This window comes from Hyposmocoma kahamanoa, unplaced genomic scaffold (assembly GCF_003589595.1).
Source record: "Hyposmocoma kahamanoa isolate Upper Pololo Valley unplaced genomic scaffold, ASM358959v1 93, whole genome shotgun sequence".
NCBI classification, from domain to species: domain Eukaryota; kingdom Metazoa; phylum Arthropoda; class Insecta; order Lepidoptera; family Cosmopterigidae; genus Hyposmocoma; species Hyposmocoma kahamanoa.
The window spans coordinates 8,863,071-8,889,252 of NW_020654810.1; the positions used below are offsets into that span (position 1 = coordinate 8,863,071).

Consider the following 26,182-nt stretch of genomic DNA (forward strand, 5'->3'; position numbering starts at 1 on the left):
GTAACAATATTTCCACCCGATTATAGCGAAGCTATAACAAAGATTAATGTTTTTTGCGGCATGTTTGTGACATATAGCTACGCCTTGGTCATAAACTTGCGAATACAGTTATAGCACAAATACTATACTATGTGCTATACTAGTACAGATACCCAATCTCATACAAAGAAATGTCGCACTCGTAACTCCGCTTATTCGGACACTTGTTTTGATTCTTAAGAGGGAGCAGAGGAAAAATTCCTAATCTTCGATTTGATTTTAGAGGGATATATCCAGTTTAAAGTTAAAAATAAAATATTGTATAAGTAACTACACGATATATTCAAGCATAAACATTAATCAGCAATATGAAACAATAAAGTTTCCTCGATAGATAAAAATCACGAAATGACCTCTAATTTTCACATTTTTTCGATTTATCCTCGAAATGCTACAGGTTATTAGGACAAAAATTAGATAATTAATTATATTTATGCATGATCGACAACTGTCACTACGGATTTTTTTTTATTCCCTTTAATTTTAGAGTATTCTGCTAAAACGAATTTGGTACTTTTAATGCGCAAAATTCAACATCTGTCGCATGTCACGCGAACTTCAGGCATATATTTGTTTCACAAATTTGGGCGGAGCCAACGTCAAAACTTTTTTGGCATGAGAGCTCTTAACGGTAATTAATAGATGGTATCAAGTAAGTAAATATTGTACGCGATTGTAATAGTATTCGAAAAGGCCAACAGATGGCGGATATTACATTATTGTCAAGGTTATTTATTGCTCTTATTCTGGTGGTGATTATAATATACTATACTTAGTTTCGAGAATAAATTCAAGAAAGTGCCATCTATACAATTGATAGCAAACTAACAAATTAAGAAAAGTACCATTGCGAAATCTTCGATTTGTTATTTTTTCGACGATTGTTACATGTTTTCCTTCTGTTTGATTTGGTCAGAATGTCGTTATGTACTATTCAACATATTGTTCAAACCTCAAAAATCCATTTTCCCAAAATGAATGATTTTCTAAATGTCTTTGTTTTTCAAATGTCGGAAATGAAACCGTCAAATCTGCCAGTGAAACTATTGGAACATAAAATGATTAACTAAAGTGTTTTTTATTATTATTAAAAAACGAACATTTACACCAATTTTAATGAGTGAATTGTTAAAAATGTTGTTTATACAGGTGAATTTTTAGTCATCGTCCATACTTTCATATTATGATCTTTAGTGAAAATATAACATGCGCAAATTTTCCTTTTAGTGTAAATCAATACTAAAATTAAGATATGCCATCGCAAAATTGTTTTAAAAAATTGCGCGCGTGTGGACAGCCTACTCGATATGCGCGCTAGGCCACCCCCCGCGTCATTGATAAAATACATAAGTTGCAAATTTTCCCTTCATACTTTCACGGGCTTAGGACCGTCAAGTTACAAAAGGCTTTTGTGATGTTATTTTAGAATGTAGACAATGAATTCGAATTCAAGTCAAGATTTTGTTACATTAACGCACGAAAACGAGAGCGGAAGTTATTTATAAGTAAATTGTTTTAGAGGTTTGACAAAATTTAATGATATTATTACAAAATAATGCACCTGATAAACACACCTAATTAGGAAAGTTCGTTTCCCGAACTTAACCTCTACGCATTTAAAGCGTTGTGTTACCGAAGGCCATCGAAGAATTTACTTATTGAATTTCAAAGTCACTAAAAATTTTACCATGTGTAGAGAACAAAAGAAATTAATCTTTACTTTTGTTTGTGAGACAAACAAATAAAAGGTTCGCTTCCTACGATGAATTGTAACGAATTAGTATTTAGCAAGTAATTAAGCCCTTTTGTTATCTACGCACGTGGTGTTTTTTATTAGTGAACTAGAAACATTTTATAATAATATCATTGACTTACAATTATATGGACGTCGGGTCCGCGCTAAAAAGTGTCCGCACTTGTAAGGCGCTAAAATCGTATACAGAGCGCGACACTCCGCTTTAGTCTTCATTTGTTCTACTGACAGCGCGATACTGCGATGACATTACGATTTAAATTTCGAATAGGTTGACTTGGGACATTTTTTTCGTGGTTTTTGTATTAGACCCGTCGTCCATTTATTTGTAAGTCAATGAATAATATCAATAAATTTAAACAAAACATCGATTTACGACAAATGTAGTCCACACTCGTATCGTACACAGAAGTATAAAAATAAAAGCAGGCCATGCCTTTTGCAATAAGGCGTATTTAAAAAATTTGAATCAACTTATGTACATTTAATTAAAATCAAATAAAAATTACCTTAGCGTAACAACTTTAACAGTATTTTAATAATTGCTCAAAATGTAAACCATTCCTCTCCAAGCAGATTCTTGCACGTTTTTGAATATTGTCTTGTATTTTGTTCGGCATTGTAGTGTCACTTTTCACTTGTGCAAATGCATTTTCAATTTTTAGTTTCAATTCGTTGAGGCTTTGGGCCTCCTCCACATACACGCGGCGTTTAATTTCGCCCCACAAAAAAAAGTCACAGGGTGAGGCCTGGTGACCTGGGTGGCCATGGAACGAGACCCCCGCGGCCGATCCAGCGATTCCCGTATTCCATATTTAAATAATTCCTCACGTCGGTGCACCGTCATGCTAATAATAAAAAGCAGGATGGTTAATGAGGGCTAGCGGTACATCGTCCATCAAATCAGAGACTATGCTTTGTAGCATATTGAGATAGGTGCCTCCGGCAGCCGCCCCTCAATAAAATACGGCCCTAGAATTTTATCACCGACAATCCCGGCCCACACATTTGCACTAAAACGCACTTGGTGATAATTGTCTTTTATCATGTGCGGGTTGCGTAACGACCACCAATGTTCATTATGTTGGTTGTACAGCCCCACACGTGTGATTAGGGCTTCATCAGTCCATAAAATGACCGCATCGGGGTGTGCGATCAGCCACTCGCAAAAAACTCGACGAGGCAGCGCGTCTGCTTCATTTAGCGTTTGCACTTTTTGAAAGTGATAAGGGTGCAATCCAGAGGTGTTGAACAGCTTCCACACAGCGTATTGGCTAACGTTGAACCGTCGAGCTGCATCACGTGTACTTCATCTTGGATCTCTCTCGAAAAAATCGAAGATTTCGTCTTCGATTTTCACGGACAGTCGCGGCCTACCACGTCCTTGGGCGTGTGAAGGCGTCGTAAACTGGCCATGGTCTAAAAGCCTCTGTATGACATGCAGAAACGTTTGGCGGTTAGGGACTGTAGGACTTGCTATTCCATAATTGCGAAGGCGAGGAATGCTCTCTGACTCGTATAGTCTCTGGGCTCCGTTTAGGCTTTCATCACTTATAAAATAGCACTTGACCATTTCAAAGTACTCGCGGTTTGTATACATAGTGACACGTGAATGCGTTTTCAATAGCGAGATAGCGTTGCACACACGTACGAAGCGCTACACGGGCGTGGGACGACATGGGGACGACTGAAGTGACAGCCGCCAATAGCGTTCGGCGCGGGCGGCGGCAGTGGCGGCATTTTGCTTTGATTGACGTATGATTGGAGAATCCGCGCGGTTAGCGTATGGCATTCATCCTACCTATCAATTATTTTTCGGAAATGGAGTCTTTGTATGATACCTAGCGGCTGGAAAAAATTTGGACGATGACAAAAAAATCACCTGTATAGCTTCACATTTCTTTTTTATATTTTATACTTCTTATTGACCTATTTATTCGTAGGTCAATGCTTCTTATCCACTATGACATCTGGAATAGAGATTAAATACTTGTTATTTTTTATTTACCCAAGTGCGCCATCTACCGTTTTAAATATGTACTAAATTTAATTTGTATGAATTCACACCCCTTGGTTATGTTATAGTTACTAAATGGCGTGTTATTGAATTTCTTTTAACGACAAGCACATGCTTGTAATATTTATTTATTGCATATCATGATAGCCCTTGTTCGTCTCGTCACGTGACACGTACATATTATTACAAAAAATAAAAAACAATGATGTTTGACTACCATGATATTCGTATTTTTTTTTCATTTCATTTTTGTCATTATTATTGACACAAAAGAAAATTGGCTATGAGTGGTGGCCGCGACATTGCAACAGGCACTGGTTCGAGTCAGATTGTAGGAATTTTTCTTGTGTTGCGCGATCTTTACATCAAAAATAATAAAGGACTTAATTGGTGAATTATCATAATAACTTGAAGTATAAAATATACTTAAGAGTTGTCTCTATTCAAATAATATTAGCCTTACTTCTCTGAGAAGATTCGTAGCGTGGACTTTTCTTTACACAATTTAATATACAGGGTGACAGATTGAACGAGATAAATATTTAAAGAGGCGAATGTAGCGTAGCTGATGATACCTATACCGAATATGTAAAAAAACACTACCTCATTTTTAAATATTTTTCTATAAGGGAAATTACCTAAAATTTTGTAGTACTCTGTGCAAGATCGAACATGCAGCGAGTGCCCGCTACCCTTACAGGCCTCTGCGCACGCTTTGAATGAAGGGAAAATTGAATTATTTTTAATAGGACGGAAGACGCGTGTCAACGCGAGAGTTCAATTTCCTATCGCTCAGTTGTTCTGTTTCATAGAGTAGCTTAAATAAAGAGTGTTAGTTAGATTAGTAAAATGGCACAATTTTTTTTTCTTTTGTTTAGGGGCGATTCTTTTAACATATTCGGATTAGATATCAGCTACTCGTTTGCCTCTTTAAATATTATTTCGTTCAACCTGTCACCCTGTATAATATAAGTTTTATTTACAGGGTTATTTGTTAAATACTTAGAGCTTCGCAGGACTATAATTACTAACATCATAAACTACAACTTTCGTTCCATGGCTTTTAATAATGCATTATGTTTTACAGAAACAAAAATAATTAAGTAACTAGCAAAAGAAAATACCCACCACAATAATTATTTTTACGAATGACAAGCACACTGAAGGCGTTGCTTAAAATGTAGAACTAAAAAGTGTCAGATAGTACAACCGAAACTTAAAAGTTTTATTTTTTGTAACTATATTGTATTTTTTTAAAAGTCATGGAACGACTTCCGTCGTTGTTTATGATGTCGGTAATATAGTCCCGCGGGGTTGTTACTATTTTACAAATAAACCTGTACATTGTAGATGTGCTTATAAATAAATTGCTTCTGTCAACAGTCGCGTAAGGCACTCGAGCGTATTTCGGTTCCGAAGATCTACCACCCGTTCATCCAAGGGCCGTACGGTGAGCGCGCGGCTGCTCTCAGCGCGGAGACCGGCGCGCGCATCCACATCCCTCCTGCATCCACTCAGAGTGACGTCATCGTCATCGCTGGGGAGAAGAACGGCGTGCTGGCTGCTAAAGCACAAATTGAAGCAATCTACGAGGAAATGGTGTGTATAAGACTGAGATGGAACATTCATATCAGACTTGCTGTCAAATCTATATAACGTGCTATCAAATTAGGTACGGATAATTTTACATTCGTTAATTTGCATAGGAAGAATATAATTTCACTGTGCATACAAATACACACAACAACAAATATTTGTATTACCTACATTTCTTTCTCTCGTGAATTTGGGTATAATTCATGGTTGTGTTTGTTTGTGTTCATGGCACCCGCGACCCGAAAAAATTACTACCAAATAAGTAATACTCGGCCAAATCAAGTACGAGTACAGAGCCTGGTTCAGCAATTTATGTGTGAAAACGTAACAAAGTTAAATACTTTCGCATTTATAGTATTACTTTGAATTTTATGTACGAGTTATAATGTGATTCCAAAACGTCAAGGTACTTCTCTTTGGTCTTATATTTATGACTAAATAGTACTGTATGAATAGTGTTGCCATTTCCATTTAGCGCTATTCTTCAGGCTTGCGCTTGCGCTTCATAATAACGATAGTTTGTCAAGTTTGACAAACACCTTTACGGTTCAATTGTATGGGCTACATCAGGTTACCCTTACGTAACTATATAAAAGTTAAAAAGAAAAGGGGGTCTACTCTCGATGTCCATCCGACATCCGTCCGAAACAATTACTGTCTAATAAGTAATATTCGACAAAATTAAAAGACAAGTATCAAGAATGAAGCTTCAATCGCATCACGCGTCTTTTGATTTGGTCAAGTAGTGTTTATTTGGCAGTAATTGTTTCGCGCGGATGTCAAATTTATGTTTTGAAGACATATTTCTTTGATTCTAGTTTTATCTATTTTGTTGCAATGTAGTAAAACTACAAAATAGATAAAACTAGAATCAAACAAATATGTCTTCAAAACATAAATTTGATCAAACATTTTATAATTATTATGTGCGATGTGATCGGTGATCTTCTATTATAAGGTTTCATGTACCTACACAACTTGTTTGGTTTCATATGCTCAACAAACCCTTAAGAAAATGTTTTGCTAGTAAATGACGACCTTATAACATATGACACTTTACAGTACTTCTTATACAGTGTATTTGTGTAAGAAGCCCCTTGGTGTTAAGCGAAATTGGCTTCGCATGCGTATAGATCGCATCAAAGGTTATCGTAGATGTTGTTATTGTCACGATCCAGTCGTGCGGCACTTTTGTTTATGTAATATGTTAGCACCACTACTTGGACATTTAATGAATAAAAATATTTTTTTTTTTTTTAAATCTTCACCTCTCTCAACAGAAGGCAACAGAATAGGAATGTGGGTGCAATGTATATACCTCACAACGTTGGGAAAACCTGCAATCTGGTGGAATGCTGCTTTGGTATTTCTTAGGTCTTGTGGAAATTGAATCCGTTTGTTATGGCACAATGCCAAATATGTGCTAATTTTTCTAATCCAGTGGCACATTGTTGGCTGGGACATCTCATGTACATCTCCAGTACTTGTCTGCAACAATGAAAGTGATTAAGTATCATTAGCATGAGAGTCCTTAATATTCCCTATTTTAAAAGAGTTAATGAAAGAAATCAGTACAATATAAATATTTTTCACTCATAAAATTGGAAAGAAGATGTATGTATAAATACAAACCTGAAAATTTCCTGTAGCATATAATTTTAAAACTGATAGGAACACCACTCCTCTTTTTGACTGACCAACGCAAACGTTTTACACTAGTGGGAAAATGGTGTTTACAACTGTTTTCTTGGAAAATCTGGAACATTAAATGAAAATCGATGAAGATATGAGTTATCTCTCACTGTTTTACTGATAATTTTTTTGTAGGGCTGTAGGGATACAACTTATTTCTATATCTTAAGAGTGTGTTGAACTGTATGTTGAAATAAATGAAGTATGAAATTTCTTGGGTTTTCACGAGGTTCAGGAACAGACAAGATAGATTCCATTGCACTTTTCTAAACCTATGTGAAATGACAAACCAAAACAAGAAGATAGCAGTAAACAAAACTGGTGTTTTTCTGCCTGGTGAAGTTCCTTTATAGTTAGGTATATAATTGGATAAAAACCTACAACTTGTGGGTTTTTTTTCATTACTGGTACAAAGATTTATAGAAGTATTTTGACATTGTGAACTATCAAAAGGATTGGCTTCGTGGTGCAGTTTATCCCACAATGGTACTTCATAAATATGAAATAATTTGTACTTCATAATATTTACCTACTTACTTACTATACACGTCAAATTTTCATACCTGTATCGGCTGAAAAACTGTTCGTCATCCAGTACTTCCAAGATATTGCCAGGGTCCCTTGGATATTTTTTAGGTGCTCTTATAACACGGTAATCGTCTTCGTTCTCCAAATAATTAGTCATGAAGGCCTCAAAGTCGTCCATTTTATAAAAAAAAATAATTCAATACAAATCTGTAAACAAAAAAAAAGGTACCTAATTTTTTTAATTAAATTTTTAAATCAAATTTATAAACCCTCAAAAATATAAAGGTACAAAAAAGAGTCGGTAAACTCAAAAGAAAACGCAAATAACACAGTGATAAAAATGTTTCCAAGTCCGACTTAGACAGCTAAAGACTGGTTTTATACAAGTGCCAATTAACTCGATCCTGAGACCGAGTTACCGAGTTAAGAGTGAGCTGCGATATAAAAATCGTTCATAAATACCAATTAATGACTTGAATCGCACTTAAAACTTTTTTTTATGCTTAAGTCGGACTTATCTTTGTTCATAAAAAAGATACTACTGCTACTGAAAGCAAAAGTTACTGCAGAGCAAAAAGGTTAAAAAAAAATTATCTTTCGCAAACAGCAGAAGAAATGCTCAACCGTGCGAGTAGAAGTGCCCAAGTCGCAACACAAGTACGTGATTGGTGCTCGTGGTACTACCATCCAGGAGATCTTGAAGGAAACTGGTGTATCTGTTGAGATGCCGCCTCCGGATTCTCCTACTGGCACCATTACGCTGCATGGTCCCCATAACAAGATTGGTTTGGGTATGTATAAAAAACTGAGGTCTTATAACAGTTTTGTTTGGTCGATATTTTGATATAAATGCTGTATAATGATCAATAACTATAATAATAATCTACAGTAGTGGATCCCTGGTAATTAAGGGTCGTAGATGGAAGTCCATTGCTAATTTTGTGTTTTAAAGAAACGGGAACATCATGTTTTCTTTTTCTAGTACATATTTTACATTATACCTTTAGAACTTGAGAATGTAGCATCATAGTTAATTGGTTACTTAAAAATAGCCGTGGCAAATAATTTATTTTTATTTGATTAAGGGTTAGTGACTGCACACTATCCCTCACTGTCGTAAATTGAAAGTTTGCGTGAAACTTTTTGTTGATGCCCTTTACCAGAATTGATTTAACAAGTATATTAATATAATATTATAATTTTTTTTTCACCGCAGCTCTGTCGAAGGTATGTGAAAAGGCGAACTCGGTGAAGACTGCGACCGTAGACGCGCCCACGTGGATACACAAGTACATCATCGGAAAGAACGGCTCTAATATCAAGAAAATAACCCAGGACTTCTCAAAAGTAAGCATAATTCCGAAACATTTATTTCAAATAATCCATTGGTATTACACCACATCGGGGAAAAGACGTGAATTGTATGTGTATATTATATGAATTCTAGTTGCAATTGAAAGAGCACCTTTAATTTATTTTAAAGTTTTTTGGTTGTCATTGATTTTTACCAAATACTCGGGTATTAGTAGTTTGTTTAAACGCTCAAACCATTTTAATGCTGACCATGCCTTGTATGCTTGTTAACCTAACTCAGAAGCATTTTTTTTAATACGCGTAAAATTATCCTTCTTATGCGTGAAACACACATCGAACGGGTACGTATCGGACGCATGTCGGGTCGGGAGTACAGCGGGCGTAATTCCGACCCGACCTGCGCCCGTTCCGCACCCGCACGTGTCGTGTTGTCCATATAAATACATGGAATTACACCCGCCATGCTCCCGAACCGACACGCGCCCGACCCGCACACGTTCTCAGTGTGTTTCACGCTTTATGGAATATTAATAACGAACCTAACCAATGTTGTAAAAGTATGTTTTGATAGGACATTTAAACTATTTTTTCGGATCTAAATAGCGTTTTTTTTTTCAAACACCATCTCAGTCAGCCGTAACTTTTAAAGGGCCCGTGATGTTGATTTGTTTGAAAGAACAATTATACGCGATGTAGATTCGATAAATTAGTTTCATTTCTTATGTGTAACAATCGCGAAAACTTCAGAGCTCAGCTTTTTGAAAAAACAAATATACGCGATTTAAATCCGGAAAAATAGTTTCATTTCCTACTTAAGAGCTCGTTATATTTTGACAATGTCTGTTTAGGTGCACGTGGATATAACGCATTCTGAGGACAAAGTGAAGATCGATGGCCCGCCCGAGGAGGTTGAACGCGCGCAATTGGAACTCGACGAGTTCGTCAAGAACCTCCTCGCCACACTCACCTATGTCGAATTGTCCGTTGATCCCAAGTTCTTCAAGCACATTATCGGCAAGAATGGAACTAACAGTAAGTTAGATAGTGTCTTATTTGCATATCAGCTCTTTAGTCCACTACGAAAGAAAATTATAACCTTTTTTTTTTTTCATTTAAAAAACCGACCTTAATTGTTTTGGAGTTACGTCTATTTGCCAAGTTTTACTGAAACCGGTTAACGGAAAGTGAGTGAAGTCCAATAAACTGGATTCATCCCCTAATTTGCCATCCTATTTAATTTGCAATTATTTTGTGGAATAATTTCTTTATCGAGTATATAACCAGAAATAGAGACGAAATAAGGGCCATCCATCCCTGGCAACTCATCAGGAAAATGGCACTGATATCACTATTAAATATCAACTTTGGTTTACAGTTAACAGACTGAAGGATGAGACTGGCGTAGTTATTAACATAATAGAAAACGAAGGAAACAATGTGATTCGCATCGAAGGCAGCCATCAAGGTGTCGCCGAGGCCGAAAGGGAGTTAAGAGAAATGGTTATGAAATTAGAAAATGAGCGAACGAAAGAGATAGTCGTAGACCACAGGTACATAAAATCCCTCATCGGGGTCAGAGGGGACAAGATTAAGGAGATTCGTGAGAGATTCGATCGCGTACTCATCACGCTGCCTGACCAGGGACAAAAAAGGAGCCCCATCAAACTGAGAGGGCCTCAGGAAGATATCGAGAAATGCGAGAAATACCTTCAAAGGCTCCTCAAAGAAATAGCTGAATCATCGTACGTGCAAGAGGTGCCTATCTTTAAACAATTCCACAAGTTTATCATTGGCAAGGGCGGTGCCAACCTTAGAAAGATCCGGGACGAGACGCAGACCCAGATCGATCTTCCAGCCGAGGGCGACGACAGTGACGTCATCACCGTCAGAGGCCGGCGGGAGAACGTAGAAGACGCCGTGAGAAGGATACAACAGATCCATAATGAAAAAGCCAATGTGGTCACTGAAGAAGTAACAATCGCACCTAAATATTACAACTCTTTGATCGGCGCTGGCGGTAAGCTGATCCACTCTATAATGGAGGAGTGCGGCGGTGTTTTGATCAAGTTCCCGCCAGCTGACAGTGACAGCGATAAGGTGGTGATCAAAGGGCCGATAGAAGATGTTGAGAAGGCCAAGCAGCAGTTATTGGCACATGCGAATGAGCGCGAGTTGACTTCCCACACGGCACAGGTGCGAGCCAGGTCTGAGCATCATAAGTTCCTTATCGGCAAAAACGGTGCCAATATCAAGAAGATCCGCGAGCAGACCGGCGCTCGCATCATCTTCCCAACAGAAAAGGATGAGGACAAGGAGGCAATCTACATCATTGGTCGCGAAGAACAGGTAGGTACAAGGATTATTTCTGTGTCAGCCCATAATTAAAAAGAAAAATCGGTATAGTCAGTGCCTCAATCTTGGTGCTAACCAAACGTTCAGCTGTGGCCCATTGCTCTATAGGTAGACATTAGGTACATACAATGTCACTAGTTGTGGTATAAACAGTGAAACATTTTTTATACGCAATTTATTGTTATTTTATTGGAAATATAACTATTTTTCCGGATCTAAAACGCGTATATTGGTTTTTTCAAACAAACCAACGTTTCGGGCCGCACAGCTGATTCTCTGAGTCAATAAATAGTTATTTTTCCAATGCGTAACAATTGCGGGAAAATGACTACTCAACATATTATTTAATATAACTTCATAGTTTTTGTTTCGTGATATAAATTAAACATCTTCCTGTCAGGTGGCGGCAGCGCGGCGTCAACTGGAAGTGGCCGTAGCCGAAATCAGCAATGTGGCCGAGGGCGACATGGCTGTACCCCCCCGCCACCACCGCCACTTCGTAGCACGAAGAGGAGAAGTACTGCGCCGTATAGCCGACGACTGCGGCGGCGTGCAGATCTCCTTCCCTCGCCAGGGCGTCAACTCGGATCGCGTTGTCCTAAAGGGGCCGAAAGACTGCATCGAGGCCGCTAAACAGCGCATCCTGGAGATTATTGAGGATTTAGAGGCCAAGGTGCGTTCCCCTTACGGCTTTCTTTGGTACCAGAGGGTTACCTTTGACACAGTAATACTTTTTCCACTTCATTCATAACCAAGTATGTGCTCTAAACCTCAAGGACAAAAAACATTTATTTGGCCGTTTCCTCATGCTCCTACTGGGTGCTCCTAGTGGTAGGAGCACGAGGACTAAATGTCCTTATGCTCCTGGTAGGACCAAAAGGATAAAGATGTCCTCATGCTCCTACAATGTACTATCACCTATATTTATATGTAGTTGATATTGTAGCACTCGTATACATGTTATCGATTCTCTAAATCCATGATAGTGATCCGTTTAGCTCTTTCAGGTTGTTTCTGTATGTACATTTAAATTCCTATATTAATTTTAAAGAGCAACCCCTAGAGTTTCTTGATTATTCTTCTCAGAGGAATCTGCCTTATGAAAGAGCACAAAGTGACGATTTCAAGCATTAACCTACCAACAAATGGACATCGGGTCTAATACAAAAACCACGAAAAAAATGACCGAGGTTAACCTATACAAACATAGTGACAGGTAACGAAATATAAAAGACTAAAACATTTAATTTAAATTGTAACGTCATTGCAGTACTGCCTAAATTTGCTTACAACAATTTAAGGGCCCAAAAACACTATATTCAGCTTCTACTGGAAACTTAACAAAATGCACCATATTTAGCTTCGACTGAAAATTCAACTCAACTCAACGCAACTCTACAGTTTCTTTGTTCTAAATATTTCAATCGCTTGTGGTTCGAACAGTTGAAAATTACCAAGAAGTTTATATAAGCTTCTTGAAACTGACGTAATGGGTCTCTTTCCATCTTTTGCGCATGCAATGAGTAGAAAAAGGACGGTTAACTATTTCATAATTTCGTGTGCTTTTGTAATTTATATTTACGATTCAGTTATATATAAATTAAATACTATAAAACTGTACAAAATAACACTTAAATGACAACTACATATGTTAACACAATATATTTGTTGTTGTTAGTGAAAATATGATACAAAATCCTGTTTTCACACTTTACTGCAGTAATTTTTACAAGTTATTATTTGTACTGCATATATTGGTACCGCATGATTGACAACCGCGCTGTCACTCGAACAGACGAAGACTATTGCGCGATTGACGCTCTGTATGCGATTTTAACGCCCTACAGGTGCGGACACTTTTTAGCGCGAACCCGACTCCATTTATTGGTAGGTCAACGATTTCAAGTGTAATTTTATTCTTACCTATAAAATAAAGATATTTTTATTTTCATATTTTTTTATTCTAGTTCAGTGTACTTATTAGATACGACGTTACGATAGGAGCATAAGGACATATTAGTTACATTATTAGTTATTAGGAAAAGGCCATTTATTTGTCCATAGGGTTTACTTTTATTTGGACGTAATTTTGTTAACGAATGATCGAATCATATTAGCCTAATAACCCGGCTCCTCTGAGACCGGTGCCCAGTTCAGTGGGACATATCCATTGATGGTACCATATCGACAGGTGACGATTGAATGCGTGATTCCACAAAGACATCACCGCACGGTGATGGGAGCGCGCGGTGCCAAGGTGAAGGACATCACGGCTGAATTCGACGTGCAGATTAAGTTCCCCGAGCGTGACACCAATGAGGCGGCTGATATCCCCGTGAAGAACAATGAGGAGAGCGTTGAGCCTGGTACCAATGATATCATTAAGATCACTGGCAGGCCAGAAAACTGTGAAGCTGCGAAGAAAGCTCTCCTTGAACAGGTAATAACAATTTTGCTTTCAAGATGTAAAATATCCATTTTTATTGAATGTCATAATGTTTTCATTAACTTCATAAATATAAACCACTAAAGGCCTACAGCTTAATTGAGTCGGTTCCTGAGGTAGCTCTGCGGTGCGGGAGGAGAGAGATTTTACATAACAGTTATGTCGCGCTGCACATGTAATAATTTAAATAACATTTTTCTGATCATATTATAAGTTGTTTGAAAAAGTACGTTTAGTCTACTAATTTCAATTATTTGTTTTTTATTATTATCGTTTCACATTACAACAATTGATTAATTTGGTAGGTTTTTTCAACAATTTGCTATTGAGATATCGTCAGAAATATCTTGTTGAAATTAGCCCGTGTGCATCGCGATGTAACTGTTACGTAAACTGTCACTCCACCATACCACAGGAAGCGACTCAGATAAGCGGTAAGCCTGTAGTTTGTTATTATCATTGATACAAAAAGCGAATAAACATAAAGAAAAATTCCTTCGATCCGACTGGACTCGAACCAGTGTCTGTTGCCTCAACGTGGCTACCACTCTTGGCAACTGAAAAATATGTATTTTTTATAATATCTAGTAACGGGATGAACAAATCGCACGCCTGCTGGTAAGCTACACGCCTGTCCATAACAGTTGCATGGCAAATGCTGAATGGCAATTAAGAGCTTTAAATCACAAAGATCTGAGGGGCACTGCCACTGCGCCCGTCACCCTGAGACAAGTTGACAAGTCCCATGTGCCTGTAATTTCACCAACATTCTTACCCTTCAAAACCGGAACACAGTAATGCTGACATTACTGCTTGGCGGCAGAAATAGGTAAGGTGGCAGTACTACACTGGCTGAACTCTTTCACAAGGAACTCTACTGCAAAATATAAATATATGAAAATAAGAAATGTTTATTTATTGTTATATTCGCTTCTTCTGTAAGACATGGCAAATGCATAAAAGATCCTTTCATAAAGCACATGGTCTTCTATTTAAGAACTGTGACAAGATAGCGGTAGATTGTCAAAATGACTGCCTCTAAAGCTTGTAGGTTTATCTGAAGTGACGACGAAAGGTCAATACAAAACATTAAACAGTTTGAACCATTCTTCTTTCATTTATGACTGAAAAATGTGACACATGAGTGTTCAGCTACGTTGCTCATTAACAGAGACGGACCGGTAAAGTGTGTATTTTTTTTATAGGTGCCAATAACGATCGACGTGGAAGTGCCGAACGAGCTGCACAAATTACTTGCCGGCCAGAAGAGGCGCGAGCTCATGCAGACTTACGACGTACACATACTCCTGCCCCCTAATGACGACACTAGCGACATAGTCAAGGTATGAAAACTCTTAGTAAATCGCTTCATAAGTCTAAAAAACGTATAGATAAAATTTTAATAAAAAAAGAAGTATACATTTACTCTCTACTCATTATTACACACTATCTCACTGATGGAAATGGATGGAACCTAAGCACGCGCTCAGAGAGGTGAAAATAACGTTGCCCGCCGTGTGCAGTCGTGCGGAACCGAATGCTGTGGTTGTACAAAGATTGTAATGTAAATAAAAGATTTGTCTGAGCGCTTGCACTGTCGGCGATACACTCATCGGTAGGCACTTATCGCGTAACCTCGAGCGAGTGAAGGAGTCCTGTCCCAGCTTACGTCTGGTCTTCCGATGATAGAAAGGGGAAGGCGAAATTAAATCATCCAATTTCAAAATCTGAAACTGGCATCTCGGAAAATATATACAAAAACCCTTTGAAGCCATAAAGTATGGTCTTTTCATTATGTTTATATGTATGAAAAAATGTTAGTGATGCCGGTTTTTCAATCCGAGAGCAGTATTGTTAATGGCACATTTACACACATCGGCACATTTAGTGAAATCTACTACTAGTGAACTCCTCAAAATAATGCCGTTTTTTTTCTTCAAAAGGCCAGAGCCTTTGCATTTTGTTTTTTATTTTACATAGATTAATAACATCTCTCCTTGAAAATACCAGAGTGGTCCAGCAGTCTGTAATTTCATATAGAAGCTCTGAAAGTTTTGTATATGTTATATTTCGAACACATAGTAAACTGTAAATATATGTGTTTAAGGTGACCGGTACTCCAACCAATGTCGAGAAAGCCAAACAAGCCCTCCTCGAAAAGATCGTCGACATGGAAAAGGAGAAAGAAGACAGAGCCCTCAGGTAAGAGATGTCACTAGTTTAAGAATTTTTAAGTGCCTGTGTGAATATTTGTGAATAGTGCCAGTAACTTACGTATCTGCGCGTGCACAGCCCTTTCACTTTATTGCAAAGTTATCACCAATGATAACTGACCTTTTACCAAAGCAGAGAATAAAAAAGTAACGAGAATGGTCACTCTGCGCCCCTCCTTAGCTTTAGAGACCGCACTGCGTCCCGCATAATAGATTTGACGGTCACATTGACTGAACGTCAACAAGGCTGTCAGTTATCTACTGCATTTTTTTACATGGCACCATTACAATTACTTTAAAATCCAACTTCGACTTCCTAAGTCAGTAGTTTGTCCTACGATGCAGTAAAACCATTTCCGGAAATCTGGAAATGGAAAATAATCAAATACTATTTGGTGGTTTTAGCAACTATGTTGCTCCCTGTAGCTATGTCTATACATGTGTCTATATAATGTGAAACACCTTTTTCTAACCTTTGGTTTTCACCTAAATAAATAAATATTAGACAACATACGTTGCTCTGATTCCAAAGAAGCACTTTTGTTATGGAAATCTGAAATAACGACGGTACCACAAACACTCAGACCCGAAACAATATAGTAACTTTTTCTACATTGATCCGTCCGGGTTTCGAATCCGAGACCTCGGAGATGGCGACACCATCAAAACCGGTATACAAGCTACTCAACTACGGAGGTCATCATAAATTCATTCTTCATTTCTTAAGCTAGAGTAGTTAAGACATATTATATACAGCTACATAAAATATTTGTATTTGTCAATAGGTCATTTGAGCTAAAATTCAAAGTAGACCCTGAGTACCATCCATTGGTGATCGGCAAAGGTGGATCCGTGATCACTAAGATCCGGACAGACTACGGAGTTCAAATTAACCTTCCAAAGCGCGGGGAACCCGATGACGACATCATCACCATCCAGGGTTACGAAGATAAGGCGCATCAGGCCAAGCAAGCGATTATGGCAATTGTCGATCAACTTGTAAGTTGTAACTATATTATAGCAAAATTGTAGTTTTATATATAGTGTAGAAATGTATATACACTTACAATGGTACTCGACTAAGAAACTATACTGCAGTCAATAAAAATCAAATGAAATGAACAAATATGAATAACAATAAAGTCAAAGTAAAGTAAATCTTTGCTTCATGGGTAAACAAATTACACTTGAAATCTCATAATGATAAAACTCTACTGCTCATTCGTAAGGCAAATTTCCCTAAGATAAATGAGCAAGAAACTCTAGGGATTGCTCTTTGTAAATATACTTTGAATACATTTATCATTACATTATTTTAATTTAAACATCTTAGATCGAGAATACCTGAAAGACCTAAATGGATCACTACACCACGGATTTTTGTCATCCAAGTATAATTCAATAACAATAATAATAAATTTAGATTTCATAATCCGTTTTGTAGGAGTTAACAAGTAGTGCCGCGAAGATTTTGTAGTAGATAATTTATAATACACTCATGCACCTATTTATAGGTGAATTAAGATAACACTATTCACATTCACTATTGGCCACACATACCAGAATGTTTAAATTGAAAAAACAATGACTTCAATCGTGTTTTGATTTCGATTAAGCGTTCTGGTATATGTACCCAGTAATTAACAATCATATGAACATTGTTATCAAAATTCAATCTTTTTTGCGCTCCTTTAAATATGTCTATGAGTATACCTTGTCATATGAAGAGTCCAGAGAAAGAATGATCAAATTGGAGAATTTTAGTGCACACGCTAGCACATCAAGCTACACATTGACGTATCTTGTTCTGTTGCACTGGAGGCGATTTTCGAATTTGGAGAATTTTTAAATGTTGGTAAAAAATACACGCACAAATTTTAATACTACCTGAAATAAAGTCAGTGCTGACATAAATGTATGTACCGCTATCTATTTTTACTAAAAAAACGTTTAAAAATCATTTAACTTTTCTATTATTTAGTCACAAGCATGTTTATGACTAAAAGTGAAAGCTAATTTTTCACGACGCCAAGCCTTATTAGTCTTTTACTGTTCTATGCAAAAGACGCTCAGCTTTTACCGAACTGGATGGCGATATTAACTCAAAATGATATAAGTTCATTACTTTGTAAAAATTAAACAAACGCACGCAAGAAACAAATATAGAATATACTTATGAAAACGTTGTGCAAATGTTGTCATGTCACACTTAGTAAATAAGTACATTGATACTGTTGTTTATATCAATTATAACCCAAAAAATACCTATTTGTAAACACAGAACAGTCAATGCCGCGAAGAAGTAGACATCGATTCTCGCGTGCATAGGCGGCTGATCGGACTGCGCGGCAAGAATATTCGCAAAATCATGGACGATTTCAAGGTCGACATCCGCTTCCCCAAGAACCAGGATGACAGCCTCGTGGTCATCACTGGGGATGAAGATAATGTACTAGACGCTAAGGATCATCTCCTCAATTTAGCTGAGGAATATGTAAGTTATCTGCTATCTTTTTTTCCCTAGCACAATCTGATTTTTTTTTAGATTTCTGAAAATTCACTACCAGGTAACACAAAGAAGCCTGCGGTTCGAATACACGACATCCTTGTCTTCAAAAATAATTTTGTCATTTACGATTTGTATGTGAGTAACCTAATTAATATATTGTACGTAAAATTGCTCTTGCCGATTGAAGAACTAAATACTTTTAGATTATTATTTTAGTGGGCGTGATATAGAGATATATTTAAAAAATAACATAGTCATGTTTATTCTAATGTTGCCAACAGTTACAAGATGTAGTAGACCGCTACCAAAGGCCAGCGGCGCCATCTCTTGGCGATTTCGGCGAGTTAAGTGGAGGGGACTCGTCCAACGCCAACGCGACGGGCGCGCCCGCTGCTGGTTTCGTGGTAAAGGGCGGGCCGTGGGAACAACGCGCCCCAGACACGGCCTCGACACACGAATTCCCCACAATGCCGGGAGCAAACCGCGCCCCTGCCCCCGCTGCGTCCGCCCCTTCTGTTTGGGGCCCTCGCCGCTAAACCCCCACGCACGTGAGACCGAATAATATCTACGTAGATCTACACTTTCCCTTTCCTATACTATCGGTACTCTCGCTGTAACACATCTGTCGTGTGACGTATTCTACGTTTTATTTTTTTTTACTCAAATTACTTAGAATATTAGCCATATGACAGCTATGAATTGTAATTTACTGCGAGAGTATTCAACATATAGAAGAAACGTGTCCCGCCATGTCCGTAACGTCACGTTGCTTCTGTACTATTCGCTTCCTTTTGAAAACTATCGCCTAACTAATCTTTAAATTCGTATATTTATTACCTAAGAAAAGTGCAGGTTTAATTGATTTTTTAAACGATTTTGTAAAAACATTGCATGTTTATTACCGACAAATCCAATACTTTATATGAAATTGTAACATACAAGTTCGGAAATAGGCTTCATAGATGGCGACACTATCGCAATCACATGTAGTTGGCAGATCTCCCCGAGCGTTATTATTTTTTCATCTCGGAATTGTCGATACTTTGTCTGCGTAAGTATTATTTAGTCTAGTGCTCCAGTCTTCCCTATAGACGCCCTCTCGTGCCTCTTAGCATCTATGATATACGTGCCGAGGGCGTGTGATTATATGCATACATACATATACATATTTTTAAGTCTGTTCGTAGTATAGAACGGGGTACGCTGTAATAAAATAATTATGTTTTCTTGATCCGCACGTCTTACTGTGCGAGGGGATCGTTCGGCCTATTTTTACTGCGCAGCTACGGTGTATCCACCTGCAACAGGTACATACTTTATTTATTTCGAAGCACAATGTACCTAAAATAACGTGAACGAAAACAATGATTGTGACATTAGTTTTCTGATTTAGTGGATCTGTTAAAGGTGTTAGTAATTTAGATAGGTTTATGTGTCCAGTGAAAAAGCTGCATTTCCGTTGTACTAATTTTAATACTGCAATGAAATTAGGCTGATCGATGGTTTAATAATTAATTAACGCCACATCGTTATTTTAATGAATTTTAATAATAATAAAATTCTATGAAGAATGCCATTTGACTAAGTTGTTAATTACTTCGATATTTATAGCAGGAATATGTTTATCGTGCATTATTGAGTGCATAATTACAATGTACTTATTGTTTTAAATTATAATGGATTTGTCTATTTTTTCATAATAATTTTCTATCATCAATATGGTATCATCGTTATGGTATGATTTTTACTATACTGTGTTTTATAAGTGTTGCCTATAACAATAAATGAATCAGTAAATAATAAGACAAGAATGAATATTTTTACAATGTAATGTACATAGTAAATTGTGTTTGAAATATTAATAAAATCTTTTACATGAATAATATATAAGGGTCCTTTTATTTGGCTATCACATCAACCAGCATAAAAACTCCCAATGCTTAAATATGTCAAATGTGTGCCGTCGTCATGTGTCATATTTATTCCATTACCTCTGTTATCTTCGGGAACCTAAAAAACATAAATATCCTTTACCCTTTTTATTGCACAGACAACATAAGTTTCGGTTTCTAATTAGAGAATTTCAGCTACGTACAGTCAAGAGCATGTCAAGCTTGACACTTTGGACCGATCTTATCGTAAGTGACAGAGTTTGATTTAAACCTTAAGTATCAAGCTTGACGTACTCTTGACCCTATACCAGTGTTATAGTAAAAAGTCACTTAGTATCGTAAAAAAAATATTACGTTAATATAACAAAACAATATTAACGAACGAATTAATTTAGAATGAAATTATATTCAAGGTAGAATTAATAATTAATTTATGTTTCTAATACTGAGGTATACATAGGTAATACAAAGACACGACGCAAACACATAGAAAAATTCGTGAGGTCCGCTGGTACGTTCCGTGGCTTAGTTGGTATAGCGTCTGGCACGGTAAGCTAGAAGACGTCTGTTCGAATCCGGCCAGATCGAAAGAATTTTTCTGAGTGTCCGATCTTTGTATTAATAATTTAATAAAATGTTATTAATTGTATGTTTTATATGTTTTTTTTATTTGACGCTACTTCTGCTGTCCCAATATTTTTTCCAAACTGGGACGATCGGTACTAAAAAATTTGATCAATTTTATTCATTTTTATGAACAACTCACACTTGGCCAAAAAATTAACTGTGTCAAAATTGTTTTTACAAAAAAAGTCTATATGGTTCCTAAGACAGTTTCCTTGTATCTTCTATGGTTTCGGATTTCGATTTCCCTATTACTGACTCATTTAAAAAAAACTGTATATGTGTGTGGAAATTGCTAAATTTATAGTTCACTTGTGTTATAATAACATTTAAAATAAATACCCGGAGTCTACTCCTGAAGGTCAATTGTTTTTCCTCCTTGTAGTATCCGTTTATTTCACTCCATATCCATTATACAGGGAAAGAAGATCAATGGATCTGTGTGCATTTTTAAACACGTCCGCCCCGTGCCACTTCAATTTATGAACCCACTTTGTGATGCGTGAAAACGTACGTGAATAATAAATTAGCGGCACTCGTTACATCATGATATCAATTTTGTTTATAAATACAGTTGATTGAAATTCACAAATTGCTTTCTTATCATTACCGTACAAAAAATATTGTTTATTGTGCCGGCAAACGTTGATTACGAATTATTTTTATGAAAAATCAAGAGAATTGTTTTTCCATCTCTGCAGTCTTCGTTCGCACGTGAGCCCAACACAACTCAAAGTTAAATGTATCTTTATTTCACAGGTAACCAAAGTACACATGAGATCGTTATTGATTAAAATCTGCTACTCATTCGTAAGGCAAATTGCCCTGAGCAGCATGAGCAGAAACTCTAAAAGTCGTATTCCAGAACTCTACTCAATACTCAAGTTAGGACTTGCGTATTGCAGTGAGCACTGAAAATCATACTCAAGTCCTTGCCGTTAGGATCGTATTTCCAGTGCTTGAAAGCATACTCAAGTCTGCTCAAGTCAGGACTTGAGTATGATTCAAAGCACTAGAAATCATACTCAAGTCTGCTCAAATCCTGACTTGAGCATTGAGTACAGTTCTGGAATACGACCCTAAGAGCGTTACACACGGCGACTTAGCGATGCAAACGCGGTGCAGTAGCTGATCGTCTACCTTTACACACACGCGCGACTTTAAGCAGCGATGCAAACCCGCGACTGCATCGATACAAACGTTTAAAAAAAATCAAATCCATACAAGCGTGTTTGTATCGATGCAGTCGCGCGTTTACGTCGATGTAAACGCTTATAAATCGCAAGTGTAGCGATGTAATCGCGTGTTTGCATCGCTGCTAAAAGTCATCGTGTAACCACTATAATAAATAAACATTTGCACACATTTATCATTCACAATATTTATTTCTAATATCGATCTATACAACCTGCAAGATGTTAAAGATTACTTTTAAATTTTTAAATGGGACAGGCGGTACTCCCCGCCAATGGCACAGTCGTTCGGGGTCAGAGACTCAGATTCAAAAAGCGGCGAACAATACGTGCCCTATTTTAATTATCTTTCCCGTGTGACATTTTTACGTACAAAGATTAAAGAGAGCGTAAGTAGATCATGTTGCCGTAAACATACGTATGTGTTCGGTACATACGGTGAGATAATTACCGATGTAGAAATCTCAATTCTGACTCATAGTCCTGTCTTGCGGAATACTTACCGAATGTTGTCCACGACGGTTTTAAGAGATGGTAATATCATGCGTAATGTCACATCTGCATACATGTACCAAAGAATACGACAAGAAAATGGAATGAAAAATTATAAATACTTTACTGATCATTCACATTTTTATTCCAGTTGTTTAAACAGATTCAAATTCATTCAAGAAAGAAATTCAACTTGACATATAAACATTTATGTAACTGATTTTTGAGAACTCCAAGAACGTTAATAAGGAAAGTAGTTGTTTTTGCACTGCTCCACGTGACACTCTGCGAAGCAGAGTATAATATCATTGCTGCGAAGGGTTATTTTAATTAAACGAAAATCCTTTTAACACTTTTTGAAATCAATCATTATTTTTAATGAACTCGAAAATAAACAACTTTAGTGCTACGACTCTGTAAACTTTGCAGAAAAAAGTTTCGTCTTCCCATAAATAAATGTTTTTAGTAGCTGTAGTACTCCTTGTGAAAGAGTTCGTCCAGGGAAGTACTGCCACCTTACCTATTTCTACCGTCAAGAAGTGATGTGAGCATTATTGCGTTACGGTTTTGAAGGAAAGTCCTGTAGGACAAGACGGTCCTTGTCCCTTAGGTATACAAAGTGTACATTGGATATTTTGTGAAAAAAATACTTTTATTATTTTGTGCTCCACTTTCAATTTTCAATTATTTTTTTTTTAGAACAGTTCGGTATATTTTCAAAAATTTAAAGTTAATGACTTGATGAGGGAAAAAACGAATTTTATTGTAAATTATTGTTTTAATAACTTGTTTATACTAAATAACTTATAATAAAATGAAAAATAAATCAATCCCAAATTTTAAATACACCACAAAATGGAATTGCTCAAGATCTTCAAAATTGACCTATTATTACACTTCTTTTCACAGCTATGGCTTCGACGATACAGAAGTTTGAACAAGTCGTACAACAATATCTTTTAAAACAAACTGCGAAATATCGCATCCGATATTCATGCATAGAATGCGCCTGCAAAATGAAAAAAAAAATCGGAATTATCAACAATAATTTTTTGCCGAAAAACGTCCGGTTTGGCGTAGAATGAGCGACCTGTACCCAGTGCTCGCAGTGATGATGGAGTGATCTATAAAAAGGACATGTCGACCTTTTTACCTGTAATTTTTTTTTTTAAGGAGGCTATTTCTTTAGTATGTTTATGTGAATATATTGCACGATTTTTGGTTAGCAAAAGAACTTTTTAAAGATGTGTAAAAGACCTCGCATTAGAGTAACATAGGTACACCATGGTCTGAACCAGAAGTTCCCAAAATTTTTTGGCTTACAAACAACGTGCTATTTTTTCTGTTTTGTGTCCCCCTACCTTCCTAATATCGATATTTTTTTAATTGATCAACTTCAAACGTGTTTTTGACAGTAGACACAGTGCTTCTCGGTTTGGTAAGTATGACTGTATAGTGAGAAACTTTACATAAACACATATTAATTAGGAGTTCTTAGATTTTCGTGATTGTTACAAATAGGAAGTGAAACTATTTTTTTTTTGGACGACTTTTCCATCTTAGTAAGCCGTGACCATGGCACCTGTAAAGAGTCGAAACGTTGGTTTGTATGAAAAAACTAATATACGTGATTTAGTTTAAAAAAAAAAATGTTTCATTTCCTACGAACATATAGTAAGTTTTATACATTTATCTAAATATCTTGTTTGTTGTGAAATGTTTACTTCATAGGTAATTTAAGTATCCATAATAGGAAAGTATTATGTAAGTACAGGTGCTGTCTGTGTAATGTGGATTATTCCATTTATGGAAAGACAAAATGTACATCACGACCCGCCTCAGTGGGTTCCACTCTCTTGTACATAACGTCTCATGCGCACAACCCCCCCCCCCCCATTTCTTTTCGATGACTTTGACCCCTTTTTGGTTGGAATGGACAGGGTCCATAACCAGAGGGTATTCGATATAAACCACTTTTGGAATCATAAACTATTTCCTTCGAAGAGACTCAATGCCCAGCAATGAGATGTAAATGGGATATTATATTATTTATTGTTAACATACCTAATTATAGTATTCAAATGCCATGGATTTCCACATTTAGAAATTGACATAAAGTGCTTAACAAATGTACCAAAATAATCTGATAATGTATTCCTAAAGAGTTTCATTGCGCGCACCAGGTACGTGTAGTGTACGCAAATGGTACTTGCAATATGGTCGCCGTATTTATTGCAACAGGTCAATGTGTGGTTTGGTAATAATTCTGGACAATCAATGTTACAGTTAGCAATCCTTATCAAGAGACTGACGTCATTGACGTCGCGACGCGCACGTAGCGATAAAAGATAGTGCCTAATTCTGCTTTTAGTCATAGGTTCTTGTGTTGCCTTGGACACTATCTTTATAATAAGCTCCTACATAGGCTCAAAATCTATGAACTGAATAAATTTGATTGCCGGAAGATACTTTTAAGCTGGTTACTTAATCTTTGCTGTGAGGACTTAATTTTAATTGTAAATTAAATTGTGCCATTTGGTTCACATTATTGTTATTTTTCTTTAAATATATACATAGGGGAAAGGTGTACCAGATGATCCCCTTCAGGGAGAATGGTGGTAGTTTAAAAGATATTCAGCTTAAAGCAGATGTAAAAGCGTTGAATGATAGAAAATTTATCTATTTACATGTTGTCTTACTAAAAACGTTTTATTTTTTTTTCTTTTATTATTATATTTTAATATTTTTAAAACCCTACTAAAAGATTATCTTGGACATCGGGGTGTCCAAGATGATCCTAAGGGAGGGTGTGGGCAAGATGATCCAGGGGATCACCTTGCGTCTATTTAGGAAAATTTCTAGGTTTTGGTAGAAATAAATGAAAAAAACAACTTTTTAGACTTAACAAAGTCCTCACTTATGTAATCTAGGTACATGAAACAATAGTTACGGAACTTCGAGAACAAATAATCCTAATTAATTTATATCTTACAGATACCTAAAGGTAGGCGATATTGTTTTTTATGGCAAGTTGATATCCATCCTCGTCTCCATTTCTTGTACTTGTACAATGTACTTTACGAGCTCAATTTCCTGTCCCGATGAAAACAGTTTTTTATTTCACCTAAATATTTCATTGAACTGACAGACCCTTTATTTTCACCTTTAGCCCGTCTTTTTAATGACATAACGCGTACCTATTGCTAATTATTTACTTGCCGATCTATGTGGCGTCTTACTTTTTACGCCTCTAGTTCTTTAGATCATAGTCTTCCGACCACCTACCACGAATGGTTTTTCTTTTACAATTACGCGGCCTGTTCTAAAACAAGAAAAAACATTTATATTTGTTATTAATCGAGATCGATCATGTAAACGAAATCCAGTCTTCTACTATTTTATTCGTGTTGCAAGCTATTTAATTGAGAGGTTTCAGTACTCAGAAAAACATACAAATCAAAATATAGTCCGTTAACAATATACAGTATATATACATACATACAATATACAGTATAACATACA

At 36.7% G+C, this 26,182-nt stretch overlaps 1 protein-coding gene across 2 annotated transcripts in view; it reads left to right on the forward strand.

Moving 5' to 3' along the window:
• The window catches only part of LOC113237061 (vigilin), a 29,044-nt gene extending 9,328 nt beyond the window's left edge, over nucleotides 1-19,716 (forward strand). Inside the window, exons 6-17 of one of the 2 annotated variants that reach the window (XM_026473316.1) lie at nucleotides 5,193-5,408; nucleotides 8,233-8,416; nucleotides 8,842-8,972; nucleotides 9,788-9,971; nucleotides 10,315-11,285; nucleotides 11,692-11,964; nucleotides 13,483-13,731; nucleotides 14,943-15,080; nucleotides 15,845-15,939; nucleotides 16,736-16,949; nucleotides 18,232-18,444; nucleotides 18,741-19,716. In XM_026473316.1, coding sequence (XP_026329101.1) covers nucleotides 5,193-5,408; nucleotides 8,233-8,416; nucleotides 8,842-8,972; nucleotides 9,788-9,971; nucleotides 10,315-11,285; nucleotides 11,692-11,964; nucleotides 13,483-13,731; nucleotides 14,943-15,080; nucleotides 15,845-15,939; nucleotides 16,736-16,949; nucleotides 18,232-18,444; nucleotides 18,741-18,995 — 3,123 coding nt within the window. In that variant the 3' untranslated portion in view covers nucleotides 18,996-19,716. The remainder of the gene's footprint in view (nucleotides 1-5,192; nucleotides 5,409-8,232; nucleotides 8,417-8,841; nucleotides 8,973-9,787; nucleotides 9,972-10,314; nucleotides 11,286-11,691; nucleotides 11,965-13,482; nucleotides 13,732-14,942; nucleotides 15,081-15,844; nucleotides 15,940-16,735; nucleotides 16,950-18,231; nucleotides 18,445-18,740) is intronic. The other variant, XM_026473317.1, reaches the window with a different exon arrangement.
• The last annotated feature ends 6,466 nt before the right edge of the window (nucleotides 19,717-26,182 follow it).